This window comes from Pteropus vampyrus, unplaced genomic scaffold (genome assembly GCF_000151845.1).
Source record: "Pteropus vampyrus isolate Shadow unplaced genomic scaffold, Pvam_2.0 Scaffold302, whole genome shotgun sequence".
Classification (NCBI taxonomy): Eukaryota; Metazoa; Chordata; class Mammalia; order Chiroptera; family Pteropodidae; genus Pteropus; species Pteropus vampyrus.
In genome coordinates, this window is record NW_011889083.1 from 1,022,908 (window position 1) to 1,045,970 (window position 23,063).

The 23,063-nt window shown below is 35.5% G+C and overlaps 1 protein-coding gene and 1 pseudogene across 4 annotated transcripts in view; one reads left to right on the plus strand and one right to left on the minus strand.

The window, feature by feature from the left end:
* The window catches only part of VPS41 (VPS41, HOPS complex subunit), a 166,988-nt gene that overhangs the window by 47,315 nt on the left and 96,610 nt on the right, over positions 1-23,063 (minus strand). For all 4 annotated transcript variants that reach the window (XM_011376692.2, XM_023521282.1, XM_011376693.2 and 1 more), the window contains 4 exons: positions 17,564-17,630; positions 6,363-6,460; positions 2,840-2,969; positions 1,271-1,386 (listed from right to left, as the gene is read on the minus strand). In XM_011376692.2, coding sequence (XP_011374994.1) covers positions 1,271-1,386; positions 2,840-2,969; positions 6,363-6,460; positions 17,564-17,630 — 411 coding nt within the window. The remainder of the gene's footprint in view (positions 1-1,270; positions 1,387-2,839; positions 2,970-6,362; positions 6,461-17,563; positions 17,631-23,063) is intronic.
* Positions 22,458-22,566, plus strand: LOC111730165 (annotated as a pseudogene).

Here is a 23,063-nt window from a genome sequence, read left to right on the forward strand (position 1 = left end):
AAAATAGAGGAGCGTGGAATAGGAAGATATTGAGGTTATAAACACTATATTTATTATGTTTTAAAGTTCTGGACTACATAAATAAAGCCCCATTTTCCCATGGCTTTTGCTCAGAGCACAGGAATTTCTAATGTTATGGTTGAATGAATGTTTAAACAAAAGCAGTCAACCAAAATGAAGACTTCTCTTACTTCCATTTGAATTCATTTCCACATTAGCATATTAGAATCACATTTCAGACACAAATCAAAATATGACAAAATCTCCCAAGTTCAAGCAAACAGTTCTTCTGTCATTCTAAATCTATATGATGTATATGACAAAGGGGAACTATAAAATATAAAAATAAAATATAAAGTAAATATATTTTACTTTATAAAATATAAAAGTAAACTTATGCATATGTTTAGGTATATCTACAAATAGGATTTTGAAAATCTCGGATATGATTTTTATTTTGGAACGTTTACAATTATTACTTTAACACAAATGTTTAAAACAGAATTATTTCTTTAAGAAACTAGTAGAGCTAAAGCAATACGGTAATAACTGGGGTATAAACTTGGTATCAATACCTGGACTCTAAACAATTTACAAATTAAAAACATTTTTCCCGAATTACTTTCAGGTGGTCGCAAACTTAAAGCAACAAATAAATGTACTATTTGTTTGTTTGTCTTTAGCTGATTAGTATATAAGCCCATCCAGAGAGTTTCTCTAAGCCAATACAATAATGCCTTTCCGGTTTCTAAAATTAAAAACTACTTTGTTTTTTTTAATGAAATCATGATGGGACATTGGCTACTAAAATCAGTCTGAACCAAGACTCAAAGAAGTGGACATCATCATTCTATCTGAACGGGTAGTTCAAACCATCCCAAATAGGATTAATTTGATAGCTTTACTTTTACATATGAAATCAGCACCAAATGAATGATTTCACGAAAATGTCCAAATAGACAATTCTAAAATACTAGCTCTATTTTATTTTCCTTGAAAAAGCACAAAATAAACACTTCAATATGCTAGATCTAATCCACTCCTTCCCTCCACCACCAATTCCTCCTCCACTGAACAGTAAAGCCAATTAACCTCCCTGGGATCTTGTTTTCTAATTTCTATAAAGAATATTGGAAAATTATTAGCCTCTGATGTATTTTTAGCTTAGGGCATTCTAATTTGTCTATATAAAAGATTTATTACAAAAACCTTCTGCCCTCTCTATGCTAAAGACATGTCAATACTTTTAAGAAAGTAAAATAAAAAATACTTCATATTTCTTCTTTTCGAGGAGCCAGTCGATGTGGTCATCTTGGTCTCGTTCCTTGGCTACTACTACATCTCTTGGACTCACGATATAAAAAAGCGATTCCCCTTCAGAGTACTCTATAGGTGAGAGAAAAGAGGAACACCTCGGGTGACTCAACAGAAACCTTGGCTGTAGAGTCAGGGGACTTGGTTAGGCTATCCAACTTATTAAGAGTGAATAGAAAACTCGCCTACCTTTGGAGCAAGGGTGGTTGGCTCTGTTTGAAGGTAGGGGCGGGACACAGTGTAGAGAATGATAGTATATATTTCACTGCTTTAAAAGGTCTTTAAGTGTAAAATTAATTGGAAGGAAAAAAGAAAGGAAAGGAGAAAGGAAGAGAAGAAAGGAAGGAGGAGGGAGGAAATACCAAAAATACTTTTTAAAAATAAGATGGGTTTAAAATTCTTTGTTTAATATATTAACATTCTGACCTCAGCTGAAAGATAATGTTCAAAATTCTCCATGTCTACTGAATATGAGAATTCATGTACTGTATATAAACTTTATTTATGGCCATTTATAGCATTGTTCTATTTGTACAGAACAATTACACCCCACAGTCTGCCATAAATGTTTCCTCCTCGTCAAGGTCAAGGCCATCTAAAACATAAATGACAGATGCCCCAAGCCCTGGGGACATAATCTATCATTTCAGCATGTGGTACACAATACCAAATGTGAAGGTTTCCTGCAGAATTCAATTATAAAACCTGTTCTGAAAGGTTTCTAAGTGTGCAGCAGAGTTTGCTCTGAGCAAAATACCTAGATTGGGTGCTTTCAGTTGTGAATCACATTTGCTTTTTGCCAAGTCCAGACTATACTCTCATATTTCTCAGCTGATTAGGAGCTTCATGTAAGAAAGCTCAAACATGTAGAGATTATTTCTTCATTTCTTTTGGTCAAACTGAGAACTAAAAATATTCTCAAAATATGTCGATTGTTTTTAAAGTGGGAAAGAATTTCTAAAAAGCTTAAGCTGTTCTACTTTCATCAATGTATTTTTCAAGGATGAGAAGACATCCAAATACAGCTGCCTCTGTTATGACTAAATAGCAATGGTTCTCCCTTTATTTCTGAGCAGTGACTAAGTGTATTTATTCACCCACTCAACAAATATTCAGTGAATGCCCAGCAAGTGCCAGGCACTCTTCTAGGCTCTGAGCATTTTTACACAAACAGAAGATAACTTCTCTGACATTCCAGAGCACCCTGTCTCGGAACATGAGGTTGGGAATGATACAGGTCCATGTTGCCTGACATCAATATAAGTTAGGTGTCACATTTAATAGGACACCGAGGCCAAGTATAAGAACCAAAAACACAAAACCTACTCACCTCAGCCCTGGCCCCATCGCTTCCCCTCCCTTCTGCTGTGGAAGCTCAAGCAAGTTCTATAATATCTCTCAGCCTCAACGCCCTCATTTTCAACATAAGAAGCCTGCCCAGATATTCCCGGTTGTACTGCTCAAGTGCAAGGGGGACAATCTAAATGTAAGAAATAACATGAGCCAGATCCACGATCTCTCTCACCTAAGTGATAATCTCTACATTCATTTTCCTGAAAGCCTCTCACTGTCAGAGCATCAGAAGAGATCTCTTCACAAGTCTCGGAAAGCGGCTGGATAATATCCAATCTGGGCCTGGCACAGTATTCTCTTTCCTAGTGGGAAAAAAAGAGAAGGAAAAGGCTCATTTTAATTACATTTCTATAAAGTATACAAATTAATTCTAGTTAGCCATAATGAAATACTTGATTTTATAATTTTGGCAAGTTTAAGCTCTTTGTAACTGAAGACCTGCCTCATAACTGAGTTTTATTTTCTGACCTTTTGCATGAGAAAAAAAAGAGAGGTACTACTGTGTCATGGCAGCAGTCCACCACTGAAGCCCATTCAACTCCAAGGGGAAGGCTACCACAGCCTTAGACAACTTTGTTACATCTCTTCCTCACAATATGAAAAAAAGTAAAAATCATATTACAAACTACTATATTAACCAAAACACTGCCGCTATTAAATTTGCTAGTTATGCTAAAAAGCCAGAGATTAAGATTTATGCCTAAAGCAGAATTTGCTGAGATGATGGAAATGTCAGTTTGCACTGCCCAGTGTGACAGACACGAGATGCAGGTGCCTGCTTAACACCTGAAATGTGACTATGGTGACTGAGAAACTGCATTTTAAATTTGATTTAATTTTAATTAACTTAAAATTAGTTTTCAATTAATTTAGCTTTAAACATATGGTTAGTGACTACAGTTTTGGAGAGTGCACTTCTACATCAAGATATAAGGGGAAAAGATGATTTATTGAGGGCCTTTAAGAGCTCCACTAACCTAGCAAATACACAGATTATTCTCATGAAGTTCTTAAATTACCCCTTAGTAAGTATTATTGTTCCTAATTTTTCAGATGAAGGAACTGAGGATCAAAAAGTTTACTAAGGTCAAAGCTACATGAGTAAATGGTGAGACTGGGATCTGTGAAAAAACTTACGGTGAAACTTGGATTTAAAATCAAGTTTGTTTTACTTCAAAGTTCATGCTTTTTGAGCACTAAGCACACAGGCATAAAACATACACTTGACTATTTTCCAAAGCAAAGAGACCGGAAGCAGTTTGACACTAGCGTAGAGAACACAGATGAATATAACAGAATGAAAGAAGACCAGAACTACCACCAACTCTCAAGTTCCCTAAGTGAATAAGCTTCGAAGATTTCTTGGATCAATTTTGGTAGGTTAACGGAGAAGCAATTACATGAGCTTTTTAACTCATACATTTAAATAAAACATTCCAAAATAAAACAGCAACTATAAAAGATCAGCTAGTACAGAAAAAAAAACAAAAAAAAACTGTGAATAAAGAGCATAATTTATTAGATCTGTGGAGAAACAAAAATATCTCAATTTGGAAACAGAAAAAAAAATGAAGGAAAAAGTGTAAGATCTGAATATCTAAAAAATTAACTACTATAACAAAAATAAAAATAGAAAAATAAAAAAAAATATATTTGAACCAAAAACATTACAAGAAAACTGCCTTGGTAGACCATATAAATAGCTCCTTTATACGTATAAGAAAACCATCAACAATGTAATTCATCTCATTGTTTTGTAACCTCTGTTCGCTGGTCAAACAGCCCTGTTATCTGTGAACTTCCTAGGAATAGGAATTTGGTCTTGTCGGTCTCTGATTCCCAATGCTTAGCACAATTCTTAACACACATGCTTTATTAATGAATGAAAGAAAAAACAAAACATTAGAGGAACAGCTTGATAAATTAAGGTACACAACCACTATAAGCAATAATTATGGGAGACTATACAGCCATATGAAGAGAAGGAAATGCTCGAAAAAATATGGCAATACAGAATAGCTTGTAACTCGGATTGCAACTATGTGGAAACATGTACATATGTTAAAGGTACAACAGGAAAATTATGTTGGGAAATACTATTATGAGTGATACAAAAATGAATTTTGTTTAGTGTTACAGTTTATTTTTCTGATATGAAAAAAGGAGGGGCATGGCTAGCCCCAAGCTTGTTTCTTTATTCCTTTGTCTTAATTTTATCTGTTTATTCTCTGTTTAAGGGCTTAAGGTGTACTTTGATGTTACATGACATAAATAGCTATGTACAGTAACACGCACATTACTAAATTATCTCCAAGACTCTCATTTCTTTCTCTGAAAAAATTCTATTTTCTAATTTACTCTCTCTGAGGTTGGTCTTCCTTGGCTTTTACTCTATTCTAATACTCTTTTATTAACAAAAGTTTCCTCTCTTTCTTTCTTCTTTTGGTCAATTGTTTACTAGGCTTTTCCTTTTTTATTTTACTGCTTCTTTCCTTATGTCTTTCGATCACATTCTCAATCCTCACATTCCTCATCAGAAAGTACTGTATTTACTCCCTCTGGAGACACCGCTTTTATTTTACAAAAAATAAATAAAATAATAATAAACTGATGTCCTGCAACACGGCTAGAAGCCAGCCCTATTGATTTTAGCAGGTTTGAGTGTTCACTTAAGTCTACAGCATCCTATTGCCTAGCAACATAGGCACCCAGAGCTTCAGGTTACTATAGCGATGGTTTCTTGATGCAAGTAATTTCTCAGAGAAATGCTTGAGATAAGCTACCACTTCAAAACCAGGGCTCCAAGGGTTTTTTTCCCCATTTTATTCCTTGGTATTTGAAAAAAGAGGTGGGGGGGAAGAGAGGAGACAGAGAAGGAGAGCCTACTTACTGTAAAGGGCTAGATAATCAATTGCAATTTCTTTTATATATAACATCAAAAGAAAATCCTTTACAATAAGCTCTCCTTGTTTATGCCTTGAAGCTACTCCTACCCCCTTCCTGGCAGGATTCCTGGACTTCAACAATAAAGACAAGCTGGGAATGGGGCTGACCTAGGCTTCAAAGGGAGGCTGAGTGTGCATGCCCCTCCACTGGACCATATATACAGGCTTCATTCCAAAGTCATGTATAACAAAATTTAGATTCTCTGCTGCTTCTTATTGAGCCATACATTTCATTCTATCATTTGTACCGATAACAGAAACTTAGCAACGATGTATTTTAAAGCAACAATCGAGCTACTCAGAATCACTGGGCCACTGGGAAGTAAACAAATATGTCTGGACCACAGGAAAAAATGAACTGCCCTTTCTGCAATTCCCTCTGACCACAGGGACCCCTGTTGTTGCAGCAGATCAACTTCATTGCTGTCATTTCTGCTAATGCACAGTGTCAGCTTAGTTTCTTCGACTTTCAGCAAGAGAAATCTTTCATTCCTTTCGACTAAAATACCAAGAGAGAGAGAGAAAATAAATGACCGCCCTTTGCTCAGCAAAAGGAACAAAGGCAGGCAATGAGTGGAGCTTCTGAAAGGTAAATATGTTAGATCTACAGGGTAATCTCTGCCGACCTTATTTTATAGGTCAGGAAATTCTGCTCAGACTATAGCAGTGTCCTTTTATGGGCAACCTGACCTGGTGTAATGCTAAAAATGAACCCACAATTCTCTTTGCATTTGGGGTGAAATAATTTACCGTTTTTTCTGAAACCTCCTTTAAGTAGGAAAGCATAACAAGCTGATCACAGAGAGGTGCAAGTCCACTGATGTAGAATTCCGTTTCGAACTGGGACACTGCAAACAAAAGGGATGTAAGTAAGATTTACCACTAACAGGAGCAAAAAGCAGCACACAAAGGAAAGGACACAATGATTCTGAATTCAGGATGGACTCAGTTTAAACATCTAGCATGAAGATAGCAGAGATAAACATATCTTCTTGACAATAATGAGTACTACAAAAGGATATCTGGAAATTTATACTTGAAATTTCTATCACAGACAAAAAGTAAACCTGACAATAACAGCAACATGAATGGTCAATCAAGTGTGACAGTGTGCCCAGCTAGTTTAAAAATGGCATAGTTAAATGACATAGTTAAATCCCATGAAGAAAATCTGAAATCCACAAAATCCAATGTAAACTATTATTAATAACAATAATAATTTTTTCAAAATGCTCAAGTTTAAGTTTTCTATAATTAGGGTACAGCAGTGATATAAAAGGTCACAAGGAATGCTATCTGTAATTATAAAACTATAATTATTCATTTTTAACATTTAATAAACATTTTGCTTAAAGACAAAAGGGAGAAATGTTATGTAAATACAGATTACATTATGATGAAACATTATTATTTCTAAGTGAAATAAAGGTCAGAGGAAATAAATTCCTCTTTCCTTTCTAAAGACAGCCTTTACAACTGAGAACTATTGTATCACTTTAAGAAGTATATGGCTTTAATCACAACAAGCTTCAGTGATCTTAGAGAAAGCTCGGTGGTAGAAGTACAAATACTTGCTAAGGTATGACTCTAATGATTAGGTGCTATAAAATATTTACAATAAATGACTGTTGTTTTAAACAACCAAGTTTTGGGGTAATTTGACATAGTAAAGCTAACTGGTACAGTAGTGGTATTGGCAAAGACTTCTAGGAAGCGTACACTACATTTACAGATTCATGTAGGTGTAAACTCATTGAAACCCACCACATTTTCTACAGGTTTCTCAATTCAGATATTTTCCACGTTTCTGTGGTATTCGCTTCAGGTTTAGCTAACTTTTATGAAGAAATTCCCTCTTTTTCAGGGGGAAGTCAGTGTAGCATATTAGAAACAATACTGAATGTAGAGTCCGAAAATCTGGGTTATAACTTCAACTAAACTGAATTTGGACAAGTCATTTTAATTTCTGTGGGTATAATCTTTCTTCTCCATAAAACAAAGAAATCAGAATATAAATAAAATCTATAACATGTAAGAAATGAATTTTTCTTCTTCCTCTCCATTTTCCTTGCAGATCACTTATTTTTCTATGCCTGTCTTTAACGCCCGCTCCTTATACAACTATATTCACAACTTAATTTTCATACCAAAATGAAATTGAGGAAAATCAAAAAAATTAATAGTAACATAAACATTAAAAAGGATAATATTTCTTATGTTCTGTCTTTGATTAGCTCTCACAGGTGGTCATGGTGCCCTGGACCGAATCACTGAATAGAAATGCAAAGGCAAGTGCTCGGGTCCCAGCTCTACTACTATGTTTCTCCTCAACGTCTATAGGTTTGAACTGAATATTCTTATCCGGGCACTTAAAAATAGTTCTGGTAAAATGGTGTTGTGATAGATGTTCACATGAAGCACATACGTTAAGAATACCTCCACCACAACCATATGCTCAGAGTAAGCACATCCAGTGTACCTAGACACTGAAGGTTCTAGAGAAGCTCCCAGTGCTGTGAATTTGTTCAGTGGGTGGGGTAAGAAGACGGGGTATGGACAGGGGAAAGTTAGAGTGTACAGATACTATTGAACAGTAGGGTACACACATAACCCAGTGATCAAAGAGGTGATAATTTCACATTCTAGAAGACATGCAAGCATATGAACAAGAAGTTTTGATTGCCATCACTCCTGAGATTGCTAAATTCTGTTTGGTAGAGATAAACTTGAGTTCTGTTTTACTAAATCACATTTCATCACTGAAATGCTATATATACAGTTCCCTTACCAGTAACTTGGGTAAAGAACAAACAATCAGAGATGCCACAGAGACTGTTCCATGGGAATCATATGGAGGCTTTGATGTGCTTGTCTGCCACAGGCACCTGAGGGAAAACATAATCTAAGAAGTGGTGGGTGAATGAGGTATTCTCCCCATTTCGGATGCCAAATGGGCTGCCTAGGCTCACTGACAAGCAAAATTAGACAGTGTCTCTCCTAAATGTAACCAATATACCTCAAGGCCTTAGTTTTTATGAATGAGTTATAAAATATAGCAGAAAAGCTAGAAAATAATCCTATCCAAATCTTTCTTCCTCTACATACTGATTTCCTAGTCAACAATATGCATTACTAAGAAAATTTCCTGCTCTCTAATGAAGAACATGATAGAAAATCTAATGTGTTCTTAAAACAAGGAAATATGTATAGATAACTAAATTATGAACTAACAAAAATGTTACTTATGAAGAAAAGATATCGTATATAAAAATAGCATTGTCAGGATTCCCAGAGACACAGTTAAGCAAATTATCAACATTCAGATAAAGGTGAAATTAAATAACTCTTTTCATTTTATTAAAAAATTTATCAACAAAAATCTTATGAAAAACAAAATTGCAATTATAGTCATATCCAGTATGATTCACAACTTAAGAGTTCAAAAATAATGGCTGTTTATCTTATCACTGACGATTCTACCACTCAAGAATTCATCTCCATTAATACCGACTAGTAACAATATCATGTAAAAAAAGAACTCATTCCCTAAAGTGAGTTTCTGCTTTAGGAAAATGTCTACAGCTATTCTGCATTAAAAAAAAAATTTTTTTTTTTTTTTTTCAAAATAATGATGGTGTTTTGCTTTTAGATCTATCATGATTCAGCTTATTCTTTGTATTAATTTGAATCTAAGAAGGGCTGGATGGAGACAGTAGTGTGACAATAAACATGACAGTGTAAGAGTTATTCCTCCCACTGAACTGACTGAGAGAATTGGTGAATGGTAATATTTATTCTTCTAAAGAACATACAGAAATTATGTAAAAGTTTATGAACTGTCTCTGTAAAATATCTTCAAGTAATTACTGACTTTCTATTTCAAATTTTCAATGGACCAATGAAAGGTCCAGTTTATTTTCCCTGAAATTCTATTTTTCCCTCATAACAGCGATTTAAAAAATTTCTAATGAAAATTATTTTTTCCTAAATGCAAAACAATTCAAATACAGGTGGTTTACAAGACTAACTCCACAGAAGCTCACCTTTAAACCAATTATCTGGAAAAGATAAATCACAAAGAAAATAAGGACAGATTCTATTGGAGAGCAGTAAAAAATAGAATGCAAAAGCTGGAGGGAGTGGGGGAAGGAGAAAAATGTAGACTTTCTAAAGGGAACTACAAAAGACAGTAGTTATGCTTCAGATCAAAAAGAGCTAGAGAGTGAACGACGGCTCTAGGATTCTGCAGAGAGTGTGCTGTGTCCACTCAGATTATGATGGACATAAGCAAAGTGCCCATTACAGCTGCAGCACAGCCTCCTTCACCCTCATGCAGATGAAGGGACTGCCATGCTCTGGTTCATACTGGAAGACAAAGCATTCCTATCACTGTTAGGAGAAATAATTATAGGAAAAATAATTATAGGAGAGAGAGTCTAAGCAGATTAAGTGAGGAGAAAGAAAGTCTCAAAAGGACTATGAAAATTCTATTCAGTGAGGTCCTTTGGTTCGAGAAAGAGAACTAACTGTTCTGTTTACGGGCTTGATCCAGAAGGGAAGCTAGAGTTCTTGATCAGAGCTGTGTAAAAAATATTAATACAAGTCAAATACATAATTTACATATGTAATTTTAAATTTTCTAGTAGCCACATTAAAGAGTAAAAAGTGGTGTAATTTTAAAAATATATTTTATTTAATGCAACATATCCAAAATATTATCATTTTAACACATAACAAAATAAAAAGTTATTAATGAGATAATTTTCTTTTTATTTTCATACTGTGTCTTTGGACGAAGGTATAGCACATCTCAGTCCACACCTGCCACGTGTCAAGCACTGGGACTAGTGGCTACTGTATTGGACAGCCCGGGTCTTGATGCCCAAAAGACTTTTTGTTAGTCTTTAAAGTCCACTAATGTGACTCAAATATATCTTGATACTGCTCATCATAGGTATTATTTTCAGATACACACTGTACTATTTTAATTTATAGATTCAAGTTTTGTTTCTTTGTAGTTTCTGGACATTTTTCTTGAAATACTGTTTTTGGTATTTATTCCATTCCCTTGTTTTGTTTTGAGGGACTCTTATTTGTAGGCTGAATCATGTTTGCCTGTCTTCCATATTTATCACTTAACTGTAAATCTTCTTTTTCCCTTATTTCTTTCTGATTTAAAACTTCTTCCTCCTCTATTTTCTTGCAGCATTATCTTGTTTATTTGCTCTTGTGTTCTTTCTAGTTTAATCTTCATTTCTGAAATGATCTCTTATTTATAAATATTTCCTGAGTTGTGTCACCTCACTTGAGATTATTAAATTCTGATCTTTTATTGTTCTTTCATGCCTTACATCTCTTCTTAAAAACGTCTTGTAGCTTGTTCAAAATAGTAAATTACAGTTGTGATCTATTTTGTGGGTGTTTCTTTCTGGAGTGCTTTTATTGCTAAGGATGTTATTCTGTTCCATATTCACTTTTTCTTAAACCTTAGTATGAGATTTGACCTTGGCATTCTTTTGGCCTTTGTTTTTAGGTCCTGGCAGGGAGAACTGGCTGCTCAACAGTGAGAGTTCACAGGGGCTCCTGGGCTGCTAGAGCCCCTTGACCTAACTGCAGCCCTGTATCCACTCTTCTCAGAGTGGCTCATGCATGGTCTTTTCCAGGGAATGCTAGCTGGCTGTTCTGAAGTTCTCCTGGTGTCAAGTCTGCTAGAAACCAGTGGCAATGATCATGACTATAGGCCCCTTAATGGGTCGGAATAGTGTTTACACACGAGAGAAAACATTTCAATAAATGTTCATTACAAAAAATTCCACGATAAAAATTTCATTTTAAAAAATTAAAAATATAATGTGTATTAGATTGTAAAAGATAAAAATCAAGATTTTAGGTCTGAAGAAAAAACCATATTCCAAATAATTTACAATTAGATTATCTCACTTAACACCTTGTATTCAGACCAATAAGATGATATTTAAGTCAATATTCTTGATTATTACTTGTACCCTTATCATATACAGGCTTATAGGCATATTTTAGTGATAAATAGTTATGAAATGCATTCATTTCATCAGAACAATTCAGTAAATCTATCTTTCTCCCAATTTTCTTTCAACTGATTTTACTGAATACAATAGTTTACTCTTCTCATTGTTAAAAGAAACCCGTTTTTCTCTCACTGAGTAACTAAATATAACAGTAATATTAATAACAGCTTCCGTTTAGTGAGAGGCAACATGCTATATATTTTACACGCTGAGAGGCAACATGCTATATATTTCACAGACATTATCTATTTATTACCATAAGATGCTCAGTGAGGTTAAATAGCTTGACTAAAGTCACTGTAGTAGAAGACAGCAGAAGTAGCATTTTGAAGTCTTAATTTTCCCAGTAACAAGTCAGACCAGAAAACAAATGAGAACAGAGACCCTCACAGTGGAAGTGCACTACCGTCAGAGGAAGTTAAGGGTCTGACAACGCTCTGGTAGAGCTGCATGCAACCAGTGCACCTCAGCACTCATGAAGCAACATCGAGGCAGAATGAATTTAGTGAGTAGCTTACAACACACTGCTTAGGCAACAGAAAAGGTAATTATTAAAGACCTGCTGGGTCAAAATGCTCAAACCAAATAGTTATACTTTAACTTGTCGACAGGCTATTTTCAAAAAAAGACAAGTGTTGGTGAAGATGTGGAGAACGCGGAACGCTAGCATGCTGCTGGTACGAATGCAAGATGGTGCAGCTGCTATGGAAAACAATTTGGAAGTTCCACAAAAAAATAAAAAATAGAACTACCATATGATCCAGCAATCCCACTTCTGGCTATATAACCAAAAGAATTGAAATCAGGATCTTGAAGAGACATTAGCATTCCCATGTTCACTGCAGCACTATTCACAATGGCCAAAATGTGGAAACAATCTAAATGTCCATCCACAGATAAAGAAAATGTGGTGTATACACACAATGAAACATTATTCAGCCTTAAAAAAGGAAGAAAATTCTGCAATACGCAACAATGAATCTTGATAACATTATACTGAGTGAAATAAGCCAGTCACAGAAAGCTAAATACTGTATGATTTCACTGATAAGAGGTATCTAAAATAGTCAAATTCACAGAATCAAAGAGCGGAATGGTGGTTGCCAAGAGGTGAGGGGAGTGAAAAATGGAAAGTTGCTAATCAACAGGCATAAAGTTTGCTATATACGATGAGCAAACTGGTGATCTGTTGTACAATGCTGTACCTATAGTTAACTATACTGTATTGTACACTTAAAAGTCTGTTAAGAGGGTGGATCTCATGTTAAAGGTTCTTAGCACAATAAAATAAAATTTAAAAATAAATAAATAACTTTAGAGACCTCAAAACCCCAAACTACCTTGATGCATCAACTATACTTAAGTCAAACTCTAAAAAATAGCAAACAAGAGTTTTTCTTCTTTTTTAAAGGATTAAAAGAATAGTATCACAGTCTGGATTTGGTTCCCTTTCCTTAGAACCAATTTCGACTTGACACCCATCCATGGCAACTATGTTTATTCTCTAACAATTCGGAGCAGTAACAAAGAAGGGCTCTTAATCCCAGGACAGAACAACAGGAAATACAAGTATTATTTCTCCATACAAGACACTTCTCTGAACCAAAATAAAAGAACAAATCTATTGCATTTCTATTTCATCTGGCTGTTTGAAGAAGAGGTGAGCAGACATTCCTGGTATATTAAAAGGGGTCTTTGGATTTTAGAGAATTTGCAAGCCTCTGTCCCTCTCATCAGTTCCTCTACCTGCAAACGAGGGCCGGGGTGAGATACAGGAAATGAATGGGAAGAATGTATGGCACAGAGGTTATGAACAACAGCTTTGAAACTAGGCATATGAGTTCAAATGTTGCCTCCTTTGCTTATGAATGCAATCATCTTGAGCAGTTATTTGCTAAACCTTAGCTTCTTTACCTATAAAATGAGATAATAGCCTCTACCTCCTGGGATTATTGTAAAGATTAAATAAAATTGTGCTTGTAATGTATTTAGTGTGTGCTTGGTAGTTGTTCATATAAAGGAAATACAATATCTGTTCCCTCAGGTGATTCAAATTTCTTACCACTACTTATTACGGAAAAATATATTAATTCTACTTTCAACAACAAACATTTGATTTTCTAGCACTAAGTGGGAAAGAGTTCTTACTTTGAGGAAGAATGGATAGAGGAAAAAAATATGTAATAAAGCAAGTATAGTAAAGTCTGAACTGCAAAATCTAGGAGGTGAATATATAGGTGCTCACTGCAAAGTTCTTTAATTTTTTGTATGTTCTAAATTTTTCATAATAAAATGTTAAGAAAAAATTCAATGCAGAACAAAAAATAGATTATAGAAGTCAAACTGAATTCATAACAGAACAAAAAACCAATTATAGCTAGATCCTTAAGCAAAAACACTTTGAAAAATACCAGAGCTGTCCTGATTCCTGGTTGAGACTAAGACTACGAGATGAACCATGTCATTTGCATGCACATAACAACTATCCCACTGCTGGAACCTGCATGTCTGGGTCAGAACAGTAGCAGGTGGTTGGAGAGACACTTGGATCTAAGAAAGACATTTATCGCACAGATATTCCATTCCCAGGTCACTGATTTCCCAATGAAGAGGCTGAAAATAGAATGATATGCTTAATTCGAAGAGTCACAGCATAAGATCAACTGACATCACTTAATTAAAGTGAAAAAGATGTCCTATCTTATCTCCTCCCTCTCTTTCTTCCTGGATCCTTTGTCATTTTATACATAGATTCCCACACAGTTTTTCTCTTGATTATTATTTATTTTTAAATAAACTTCTGCATAAAATCAAGACCAGGAACTCAATCATTAATTCCTTACACATTAAGTCATCAAGTCACCTGCCCCTGGAAGCAGACACCCAGAAAATGACATACAGATATCAGCTTCATTTCCCAACATCATAGCTCTCCAACTACCATTCCATAAAGGCCATGTAAAACTATGCTGAAAAGTGCCAGAGGATTAGGAAATCCTATGAGAACATAAGGTATACAAGTTAAGTTAAAATAAGTAGGGCAGGCATGGACTACAATCAACTTTTAGCGATGTAATTCAGAAGAAATGACATCCAAAAAGCCTTATGTATAGAGAATGTCTTCATGGGTTGGTGACTAGAAAGTTGGCTTAATCTTTATTATCATTTTCATTTACAAAAATAAATTAATATCCTACCGAGGTAATAACTTTGTGTTGTTTTGAGATTTTGACAAAAAAAGTAAGAGTTATAAACATTTGGCTTCTAAGAAATGTACAGCCACAGATACTTATTTAATCTCAATGTTGTTTTCATCTCATTTACTAAAGAAGAGTGGATCATGCTGTTCAGCACTAAAGCAAATTGTAATCCAGACCTCCTAATATTTCTCTTTTCCTTTATCCTAGTCAAAGACTCTTATCTACACCACTTTGCCTCCTGCTGTGGAAATGGTTTATATTATTAAAGGTTTGCTCTCGAGAGGAAAAAAAAATGGTACTTAACCACTAACTGTAGTAGTAAAATGTCAGTAATGTGATATTGTTAGTACTCACACACGGTCTATTTCACATAAATTGCAATAGAGATGAACTACACTTTAATAATATGATCTCAGGGCTCCGGGGCCACTACTGGGCCAGCTATTAGCAGTCATGAAGCTGGCATGGGAGTTTACATGGTGATAATAACCACCATGATTCAGTGAGCACCTACCATCTCCAGACACTGTGTTATAGATATTACTTATGTCACGTCTTATTCTCACAACCATCTGCAAAGGTAAATATTATTACCTTCATTTTATAGGTGAGAAAAGCCTGGCTCAGGAAGGTGAAATAACCTTATTGAGAAGATTATATCTATTTTAACACCATGGTAGTTAGTAATATTTTAGTCAAATTGTTTACATTCCTAAGCCCCCATTTTCCTTCATCTATAGAACAGACTACCTGCCCTTCAAAGCTATTGTGAGAGTGTAGTGAACTAATGCAGGTAAGGAACATAAGGCAATGTCCCATATCTAGTGTGTGAGATGACAACTGTCACATTTTTGTGTGTCCCTGGAAATTTTTATGTCTTTAAAAATCCCAAGAGTTCTTGCATTTTTAAAAAACAATCTGTATTTAAAATAGTCTAATACTTATCTCTCAGGATACTATGCATTGAGATATTCAGAAGTTTTTTTTCTGATGACAAGAGGGCAGCAGGAAAGAAGACAGACATAATGAAATAATGATCTTTATTTTTGAGTTATCAGTCTTCTCTATTATCTTGTTCCTCAGTTTTTCTCAGTGTCATTGTATTCTGCATATAGCTATTCTGTTCATACTCTGAGCAATATGAACTGTGTATTTATGTATCTTTCTAAGGCAAAAAGTTATTAAAGCTCTACCAATAAGTTTCAAGTACAAAATATCCCGGATTTAAATGCTATATCCATATTAGTCATGTGGGTAACATACACCTTTCTTGGTTTTCAGAAATATAGTCATGTATAAATCATTATCTCAGCTTCATTTTGTTATAATGACCCATCAAATTTATATTCCTCATCCATCATGCAAATGAGTAAATGAAATTTTCAGCTGACTTATAAATATGCCAAAACTTTTCTTGCCACACAACTGTTGTCTCCTATTGCTCTCAGTTCTAAATGATATAAAAATAGCTTTTACTGTATCTCTTTAATCGACAAAAGCCATTTAACTTTCATCCTTTCTATCTGAATAACTTTTGCATTGTTATGAAACTAAGTTATAGAGTAATGGTATGTCTTCTTTGGCATACTTCTCCTGAATAGCTCTTTCCCAGTCATTGATTCATTCAACACAATATTACTTAGCATCTACTATATGCCAGGCAGGCATTGTGCCAGGCCGAGATAAAGCACTGAGCAAAATCAGACTCAGCATGTAATCTGAAGGATGTTATAGTCTCATGGAAGAAACAGGAATGCACTGAATAATCACAAGATCCCTGCAACTGAAACAAGTGCCTGAAAGGGGGTGTGTTCCACATGCCTATAATAGGAGGATGTGACCTAGGTTGGAGGTCCAGTGGGCTTTCCCAGGAAAGCAATATTTGAGCTGAGGTATGTTTAAGGATGATTAAGGGTCAATGAAGTGAAGATGCAAGAAGGGCATTCTAGATAGAGGTGGAAGAAGGAGCATGCATAGGTGAAGAAGGCAGTGTAGCTGCAGCACAGAGACTAAAGAAAAGTTTGGCAGATGCTAGAGGAGCAGGTGAGGGATGACACAGACCCCTGTGGTCTTGCTGAAGAGTCTCATTTTTATCCAAAGAATAATGAGAAGGGACTGAAGGATAATGACATGATCTTATGTGTATTTTAAATGTAGTGGGGAGACTAGATTACAGTAATTTATAATGGAAGGAAATAAACCAGTTAGGAGACTGCTGCAGTGATCAAAAAAAAAAAAAAAAAAGATTATGGCAGTTTGGACCAGACCAGTGACAGTGAAAATTAATATTCAGAAGATACATGTTGACATGACTAGGTGTCAGTACTGTGCTATGAGCTGTACATGTATTAACTCTTGGAATTCTCATAAACAACATGTGGGAAAGGTATTCTTTTGCACATTTTATAGATAAGACTATTGAGGCATGTAGAAATTTGTCCAAAATCCAGGTGATAAACAACAGAATCAGAACCCACACCCATGGTTATGCAACTTCAAAGCCAACTAAAAAAAGTACTGTGCAAAAACTATAAATACAATAAGAAAAAGGAGTCTCTATAGTGAAGTCCCAAAACTGAAAACAGAAGCTTCTTGACCTATTTTATCAAGGTCCCAAGTGATAAGGCCTGAAGAAGAATGGTCTCCGGTTTCCCCTTAACAAAATGGATTCTCTTTTGAAGTTTTACATTTATAGAAGGCATACCTATTTCAACATATCGACTTGGCAAGTCCCTCATCTCACTGGCATGCCGTTCCTTCACTGAACATACCTAGAAAATAAATTCACAGGTTATTTTATTCATTCGATGGAAAATTCTCCATAACATTTCATTCAATATGATACTTTCATTAAATTAGCCATTTGGAACTGAAGATGGAGTACATACAACACAATCTATCCAATGATTTAAAGGATAAAAATTAACTTCAAGGACATATAGCAACCATTACTTATATTCTTCCATGTTATTCTTCAATAAAGTCTCATACAAGGGCAAAGAAAGAAAGGTAACTATAATATAGTTTTAACAGGTTTCCAATGACCCATAAAGCTCTGGCAGAAGTACATATCCAAAAATGCCCAATGGCTAATTTGGGCAACATTCATATTAGGTCTTGTGTTTCTGATTACATATTAGTAATTTATTTCACTGTTGCTAAATCCTACTTTGCAAAAGTGGCACATGCTCTTCTTAAAGTATATTAATATAAATGTTATATAATTGAATCAGGGGTTGGTAAACTCCTGCCTGGCCCTGGCCTCTTTTTAAGGCCTATAAGTAAGACTAGTTTTTATACTCTTAAATCCTTGGAAAGAAGAGAGGGAGGGAAGGTGGGAGAAAGGGAAGGAAGGGAAGAAAAAAAATATTAAACAGAAACAGTATATAGCCTGCTAAGTCTAAAATATTTAATACCAACCCTTTACAGAAAAAGTCTGCCAATCCCTATTTTAAATTACATGTATATAGTTAGGATAGATATACACATATACATATTATACACACACACACAGACATGTGTGTATTTATCACACACAAAACACACTACAAATATGTTAAGAATGGTTGTTTCAGAGTGATAAGACTATGGATATTTTCTATTTTCTTTGCTATATTTTCTAAAGTAAATACATTCTATTTAGTAATAAGGTACAACAAAAATTTACATAAGTTCAGCCACTGAGATAAGACTGAATCTAAAGTTAAATATTGATTGGGCTTAATTTTTGTCAGGGATCAGGTTTTTTCCCCTTTCTTTCGATTGTATTTATTGCGTTCTGTTATAGCTGCCACACCCTAAGTATAGCTACAATATAGAAAATTCTAAAATACAGAAAAACCTAAAGAAAAAAAAACAAATATTATTCGCTGTCCTAAGAAAAGTGAACATCATTAACAATCTTTTTTAGCCTACTTTTATTAACCTAACAATTTACTACAACTAATTTAATATATTAAATGTTCTTCCACAATTCTTTAATGTCTTTATAGTATTTCATTACATGAGTGTTCTTTAATTTTCTTAATCCCCTTTAAGACATTAGATTTTTACTTCTATCTCTAACACAAGCAATAAGGCAATAAATATAGTTAAATATAAAATGTTTAGACTTTTAGCCTTTTATTCCTAGAGGCAGAATTGACCGACCAATGGGTATATACAATGTTACAAGGTTTTGTTTGGTTTGTTGAATATACACATCCAAACTGCTGTCCAGCCACACAGTGACTACATGAGAATACTCGCTTTCTCTAACATAGGGATTGAACCCGTGGCTGTGGAGATATAAGCATTTATTTAGAAGTGACCAACTATCTTCTCACTTGACTGCTTTCAGTCATTTGTTTCCTGTCCATCTCAGACAATTTCCTGTCCACTTCCTCCAATGTTCCCCAATTTCCTTCTCTTTTTGTTAGACTTTTGACATATGTTATTCACTCTTCTGTCCACACTTATTAGGGAAACTACTAAATTGTCTAACAGGCACTCTCCACAATGCCAAATGAATATTTTAATGTGCTAATAAAAGTACATGAGGAATAGTGTTTCAAAAGCTCTGAAGTATGATAACAGAACGTATGAGTGAGTGAGAGAGAGAGAGAGAGAGAGAGAGAGAGAGAGAGAGAGTGTGTGTGTGTGTGTGTGTAACATTAACTAGTACTCTTGAGTAACTTTAACTCTGGGCACCATTCCTATGTTAAGGGCTTTGTAAAACAGATATAGCTCTTTCCTTAGGAGGATTATGGTAGAGTAGGGGAAACACAATTAAATAAGATATTTTACTCAAGTGTGATGAGAAAGTACAGAAATACAGAGCGAGAGAATCTACTGACAGGAGAGGAAAGCTTTCTGGAAGAAGTGAACTTGTGCCAAGGCTGGACTGTGTCTCCGGCCCATGCCACAACCTCTCTGAAGACAAAGACACATGGCACTACTAGCAGTAGGGCGATGGCTCTACTCTACCCTTCTTAGTTCTATAGTCTGAGCTCTTATCCCAGCACCTGTCTCATAGATGGGTAGCAGCAGGTGTGTGAACAGCAAAGTGTTACTCTAAGCTCATGTCTTGCATAAAAGCAGATCAAGGAATTCAAGAGCCCTTTACACTGACAGGTAGATTCTCACCCATGAACACTAATTTGCGTCATTCAACTTTCTCCTCCACTTCTCCATTTCTATATCTAATAGGCAACTCAAGTGGACATATACTAAAACAACTCCTGACTTTTCTCTTCTAAGCATTCTTCATTGGCAGTCTTTCCCACTTCAGAAAAAGGCAGTTTCATTTTCCAGTTCCTCAAGTGAAAAAAAAAAAAAAAAAAAGACACTGTTGACTTCTCTCTTCTTATATGACACATCCAACCATGAACAAATATTATGGGGTCTACTTTCAAAATATATTCAGAATCTAACCATTCCTTATAAGTTGCACCAGCTGATCCAAGACACCATTTTAAACTGAGGTTATTGGAGTAGCCTCCTATCCAGTCTTCCCTCTTCCCTGCACCTTTGCTGTTTAACTCCATACAGCAACCAGAGCGATCCTTTTAAAATCCGAGTTAGACTACTGAACTAATTCCCTTTGCTGGCTTCCTAACTCACTCAGATTAAAACCCAAAGATTTCACAAAGGCCTGTGAACCCCTACATGATCTGTTCTACCACAACATACCCACATACATCTCTCCCTCTAGTGTCATCTTCTATCCCTCTCCTCCACACCTACTCTACCCACTCTGGAGGTGATAGTTTCCTTTATGTTCCACAAAGACACACCAATCACACTCTTGCCTCAAAGATTCCATCCTGGCTGCCCCCTCTGCTGATGTCCCCTCACCCACGTCTTCTCCCCAGATCTCTGCACAGATGACACACACTAGAGATGTCTTCCCTGGACTACCATATATTAAATGGCACCCACCTGACCCCTTTCCCCACTTTTCTGTTTAACTACTCCCCTTGATACTTATTACCATCAACATGGCATATTTACTTACTTGTCCATTTTCCCACTCTAGAATGTAAATTTACCCAGGAAAGGCATTCATCCATTTACTTATGTATCTGCAGCACTAGAACATTGCCTGGCACATTGCAGAAACTCGGTAAATATTGTTGCATGAATGAATGAATAAAAAATAAAATGGTTAGGTCTAATTGCACACTAAATTGCTCTCTGAGAGAAAAGCTTATGTCCTATCTTTTCTTACCTCCAGATGCACCACTGAGAAGTGCTCCACATCTTACTAATTGAGTCTAAAGAAGGGGAATCTCTAATAAAATGAAACATTCAACATGAAAAATCATGCGTTGGACTGTAATTTGGGCACAAAGTACTTTGGTTTCCCATGACTGCTGTAACAGATTACCACAAACTTGGGGGTTTAAAACGAAAGAAATTTATTCTTTCATAGTTTTGTAGGCTCAAAGTCTGAAATCAGTTTCACTGGGCCAAAACCAAGGTGTTGGTAGGACCGCACCCCTAGAAGCTCTAGAGGAGCATCTAGAATCCTTGCGTCCTCTAGCTTCTGGTAGCTGCCAGCATTCCCAGGCTACACACTCTCTGCCTCCGTGGTCACATTGTCTCCACCCTTTGGTGGTAGCTCTCCCTCTTTAAGGACACATGTGACTGCATTTATGGTCCACCCAGATAATGCAGGATAATCTCCCCTTTCAAGATCCTTATTTAATCACCTCTTTTGCCATATAAAGAAATGTTTACAGGTTGCAAGAATTAGGACTTGCTCTCTTTGGGGGCCATTATTCAGCCTAATAGAGAATGTATTTCTAGTAGCAATCAGTGAACATTTTACATGTCTCTACAGACTAATTTTTCCTGTCTTTCACCAAAAGAAAAGAAAATCACAACTTTAAAACAAAGAAAAAAGTCACTTGGTACATTTAAGAAATTTAAAAAATATCAAGAACGTTAAGTTTACTGGATGAGTCACCACACACATGGGATAGGGATACTGGGGAATCACTTCTTTTAATACTAGACTTTGGGGCAAGACTTCTTTCCTGTTATCGTTACTGTGAAGCAGGCCATGTTCATTTAACAAGTGAAAACAATTAGCATATGTTTAATTAAGAGAGAAAGAAAATAGAAACTGAATTCTATCAGGGTAAGGGCCAAGAGACCCTAACCTCAAGTTAACAATGCTCGTTTTGGTAAGAAGCGTTGCATTAATAATTTGTATGCTTTCCTTTTCCAGAGAAAAGTACATTTTAAATAGCCATGTCTCTTTCATGGCTTTTTTAGAATTTTATAACATAATAATGGCAGCTAATATTTATTAAACACAATATGTCAGATTCTATGTTAAGCTCCTAATACGAACTGCCTCATTTAAAACTCCACAAAACGTATGATGTGCGAATGATTTGTGCTCCCATTGTGCAGATGAGGAGAATAAGTCTTAGGGTCACATGGGAAGTAAATGGAGAAGCTGGAGTTGACTCCAAGTCTATGCAACTCCAAAGCCTAAGCTCTTCCAGAAATTAGATGACTGCCAGGTTACTTTCTCATACCACTTTTACTTCAGCTAATTTTTAGTTTATTTTGTTTAGGTTAATCTATATATTTTTAAACGGAAGCTTTTCTATGGCCATGCCACCCTGATCCCATCTGATCTCGGAAGCTAAGCAGGGTCAGGCCTGGTTAGTACTTGGATGGAAGACCACCTAGGAAGACCAGGTGCTGTAGGCGTAAAAAATAAAAAAAAATTAGGATGGTAAGCTGACAAGGTCCTTGCAATCTGTGAGGTCAACCGAGGGTTGCCTTGCCTAAAAAATAAAAAATAAATAAAATAAATAAATGTAAGCAAATAACTTTTGGCTCTGAAGTATCTAATACAAGACAAGCACTGTTATGCATGAAATAAACATGAATGATCTTTGGGCCTCTTTTGTAAAATAGCTAAATTTCATGTAGTCAGGCACATAAAGGGCAGATAGTTATATGCCACAAAATAGTCTCAAGTCTTATGGATAATAAGTCTTGGCCTCTACTCCATCATATTATTACCAAGCAAGCAGGATGGTTTCATTTTATCCTTCTTTTTCTGCCATTAACTCTAATGAAGAAGCAAAGGGTCAGAGCTAAGGGATACGGAAAGAACAACTGAGACAGGAAAACCAGATGAAGCAATAAAACCAACCACATGTTCTATAAATAGCCAAGGCCAACTGGGTTACAGGAAATTA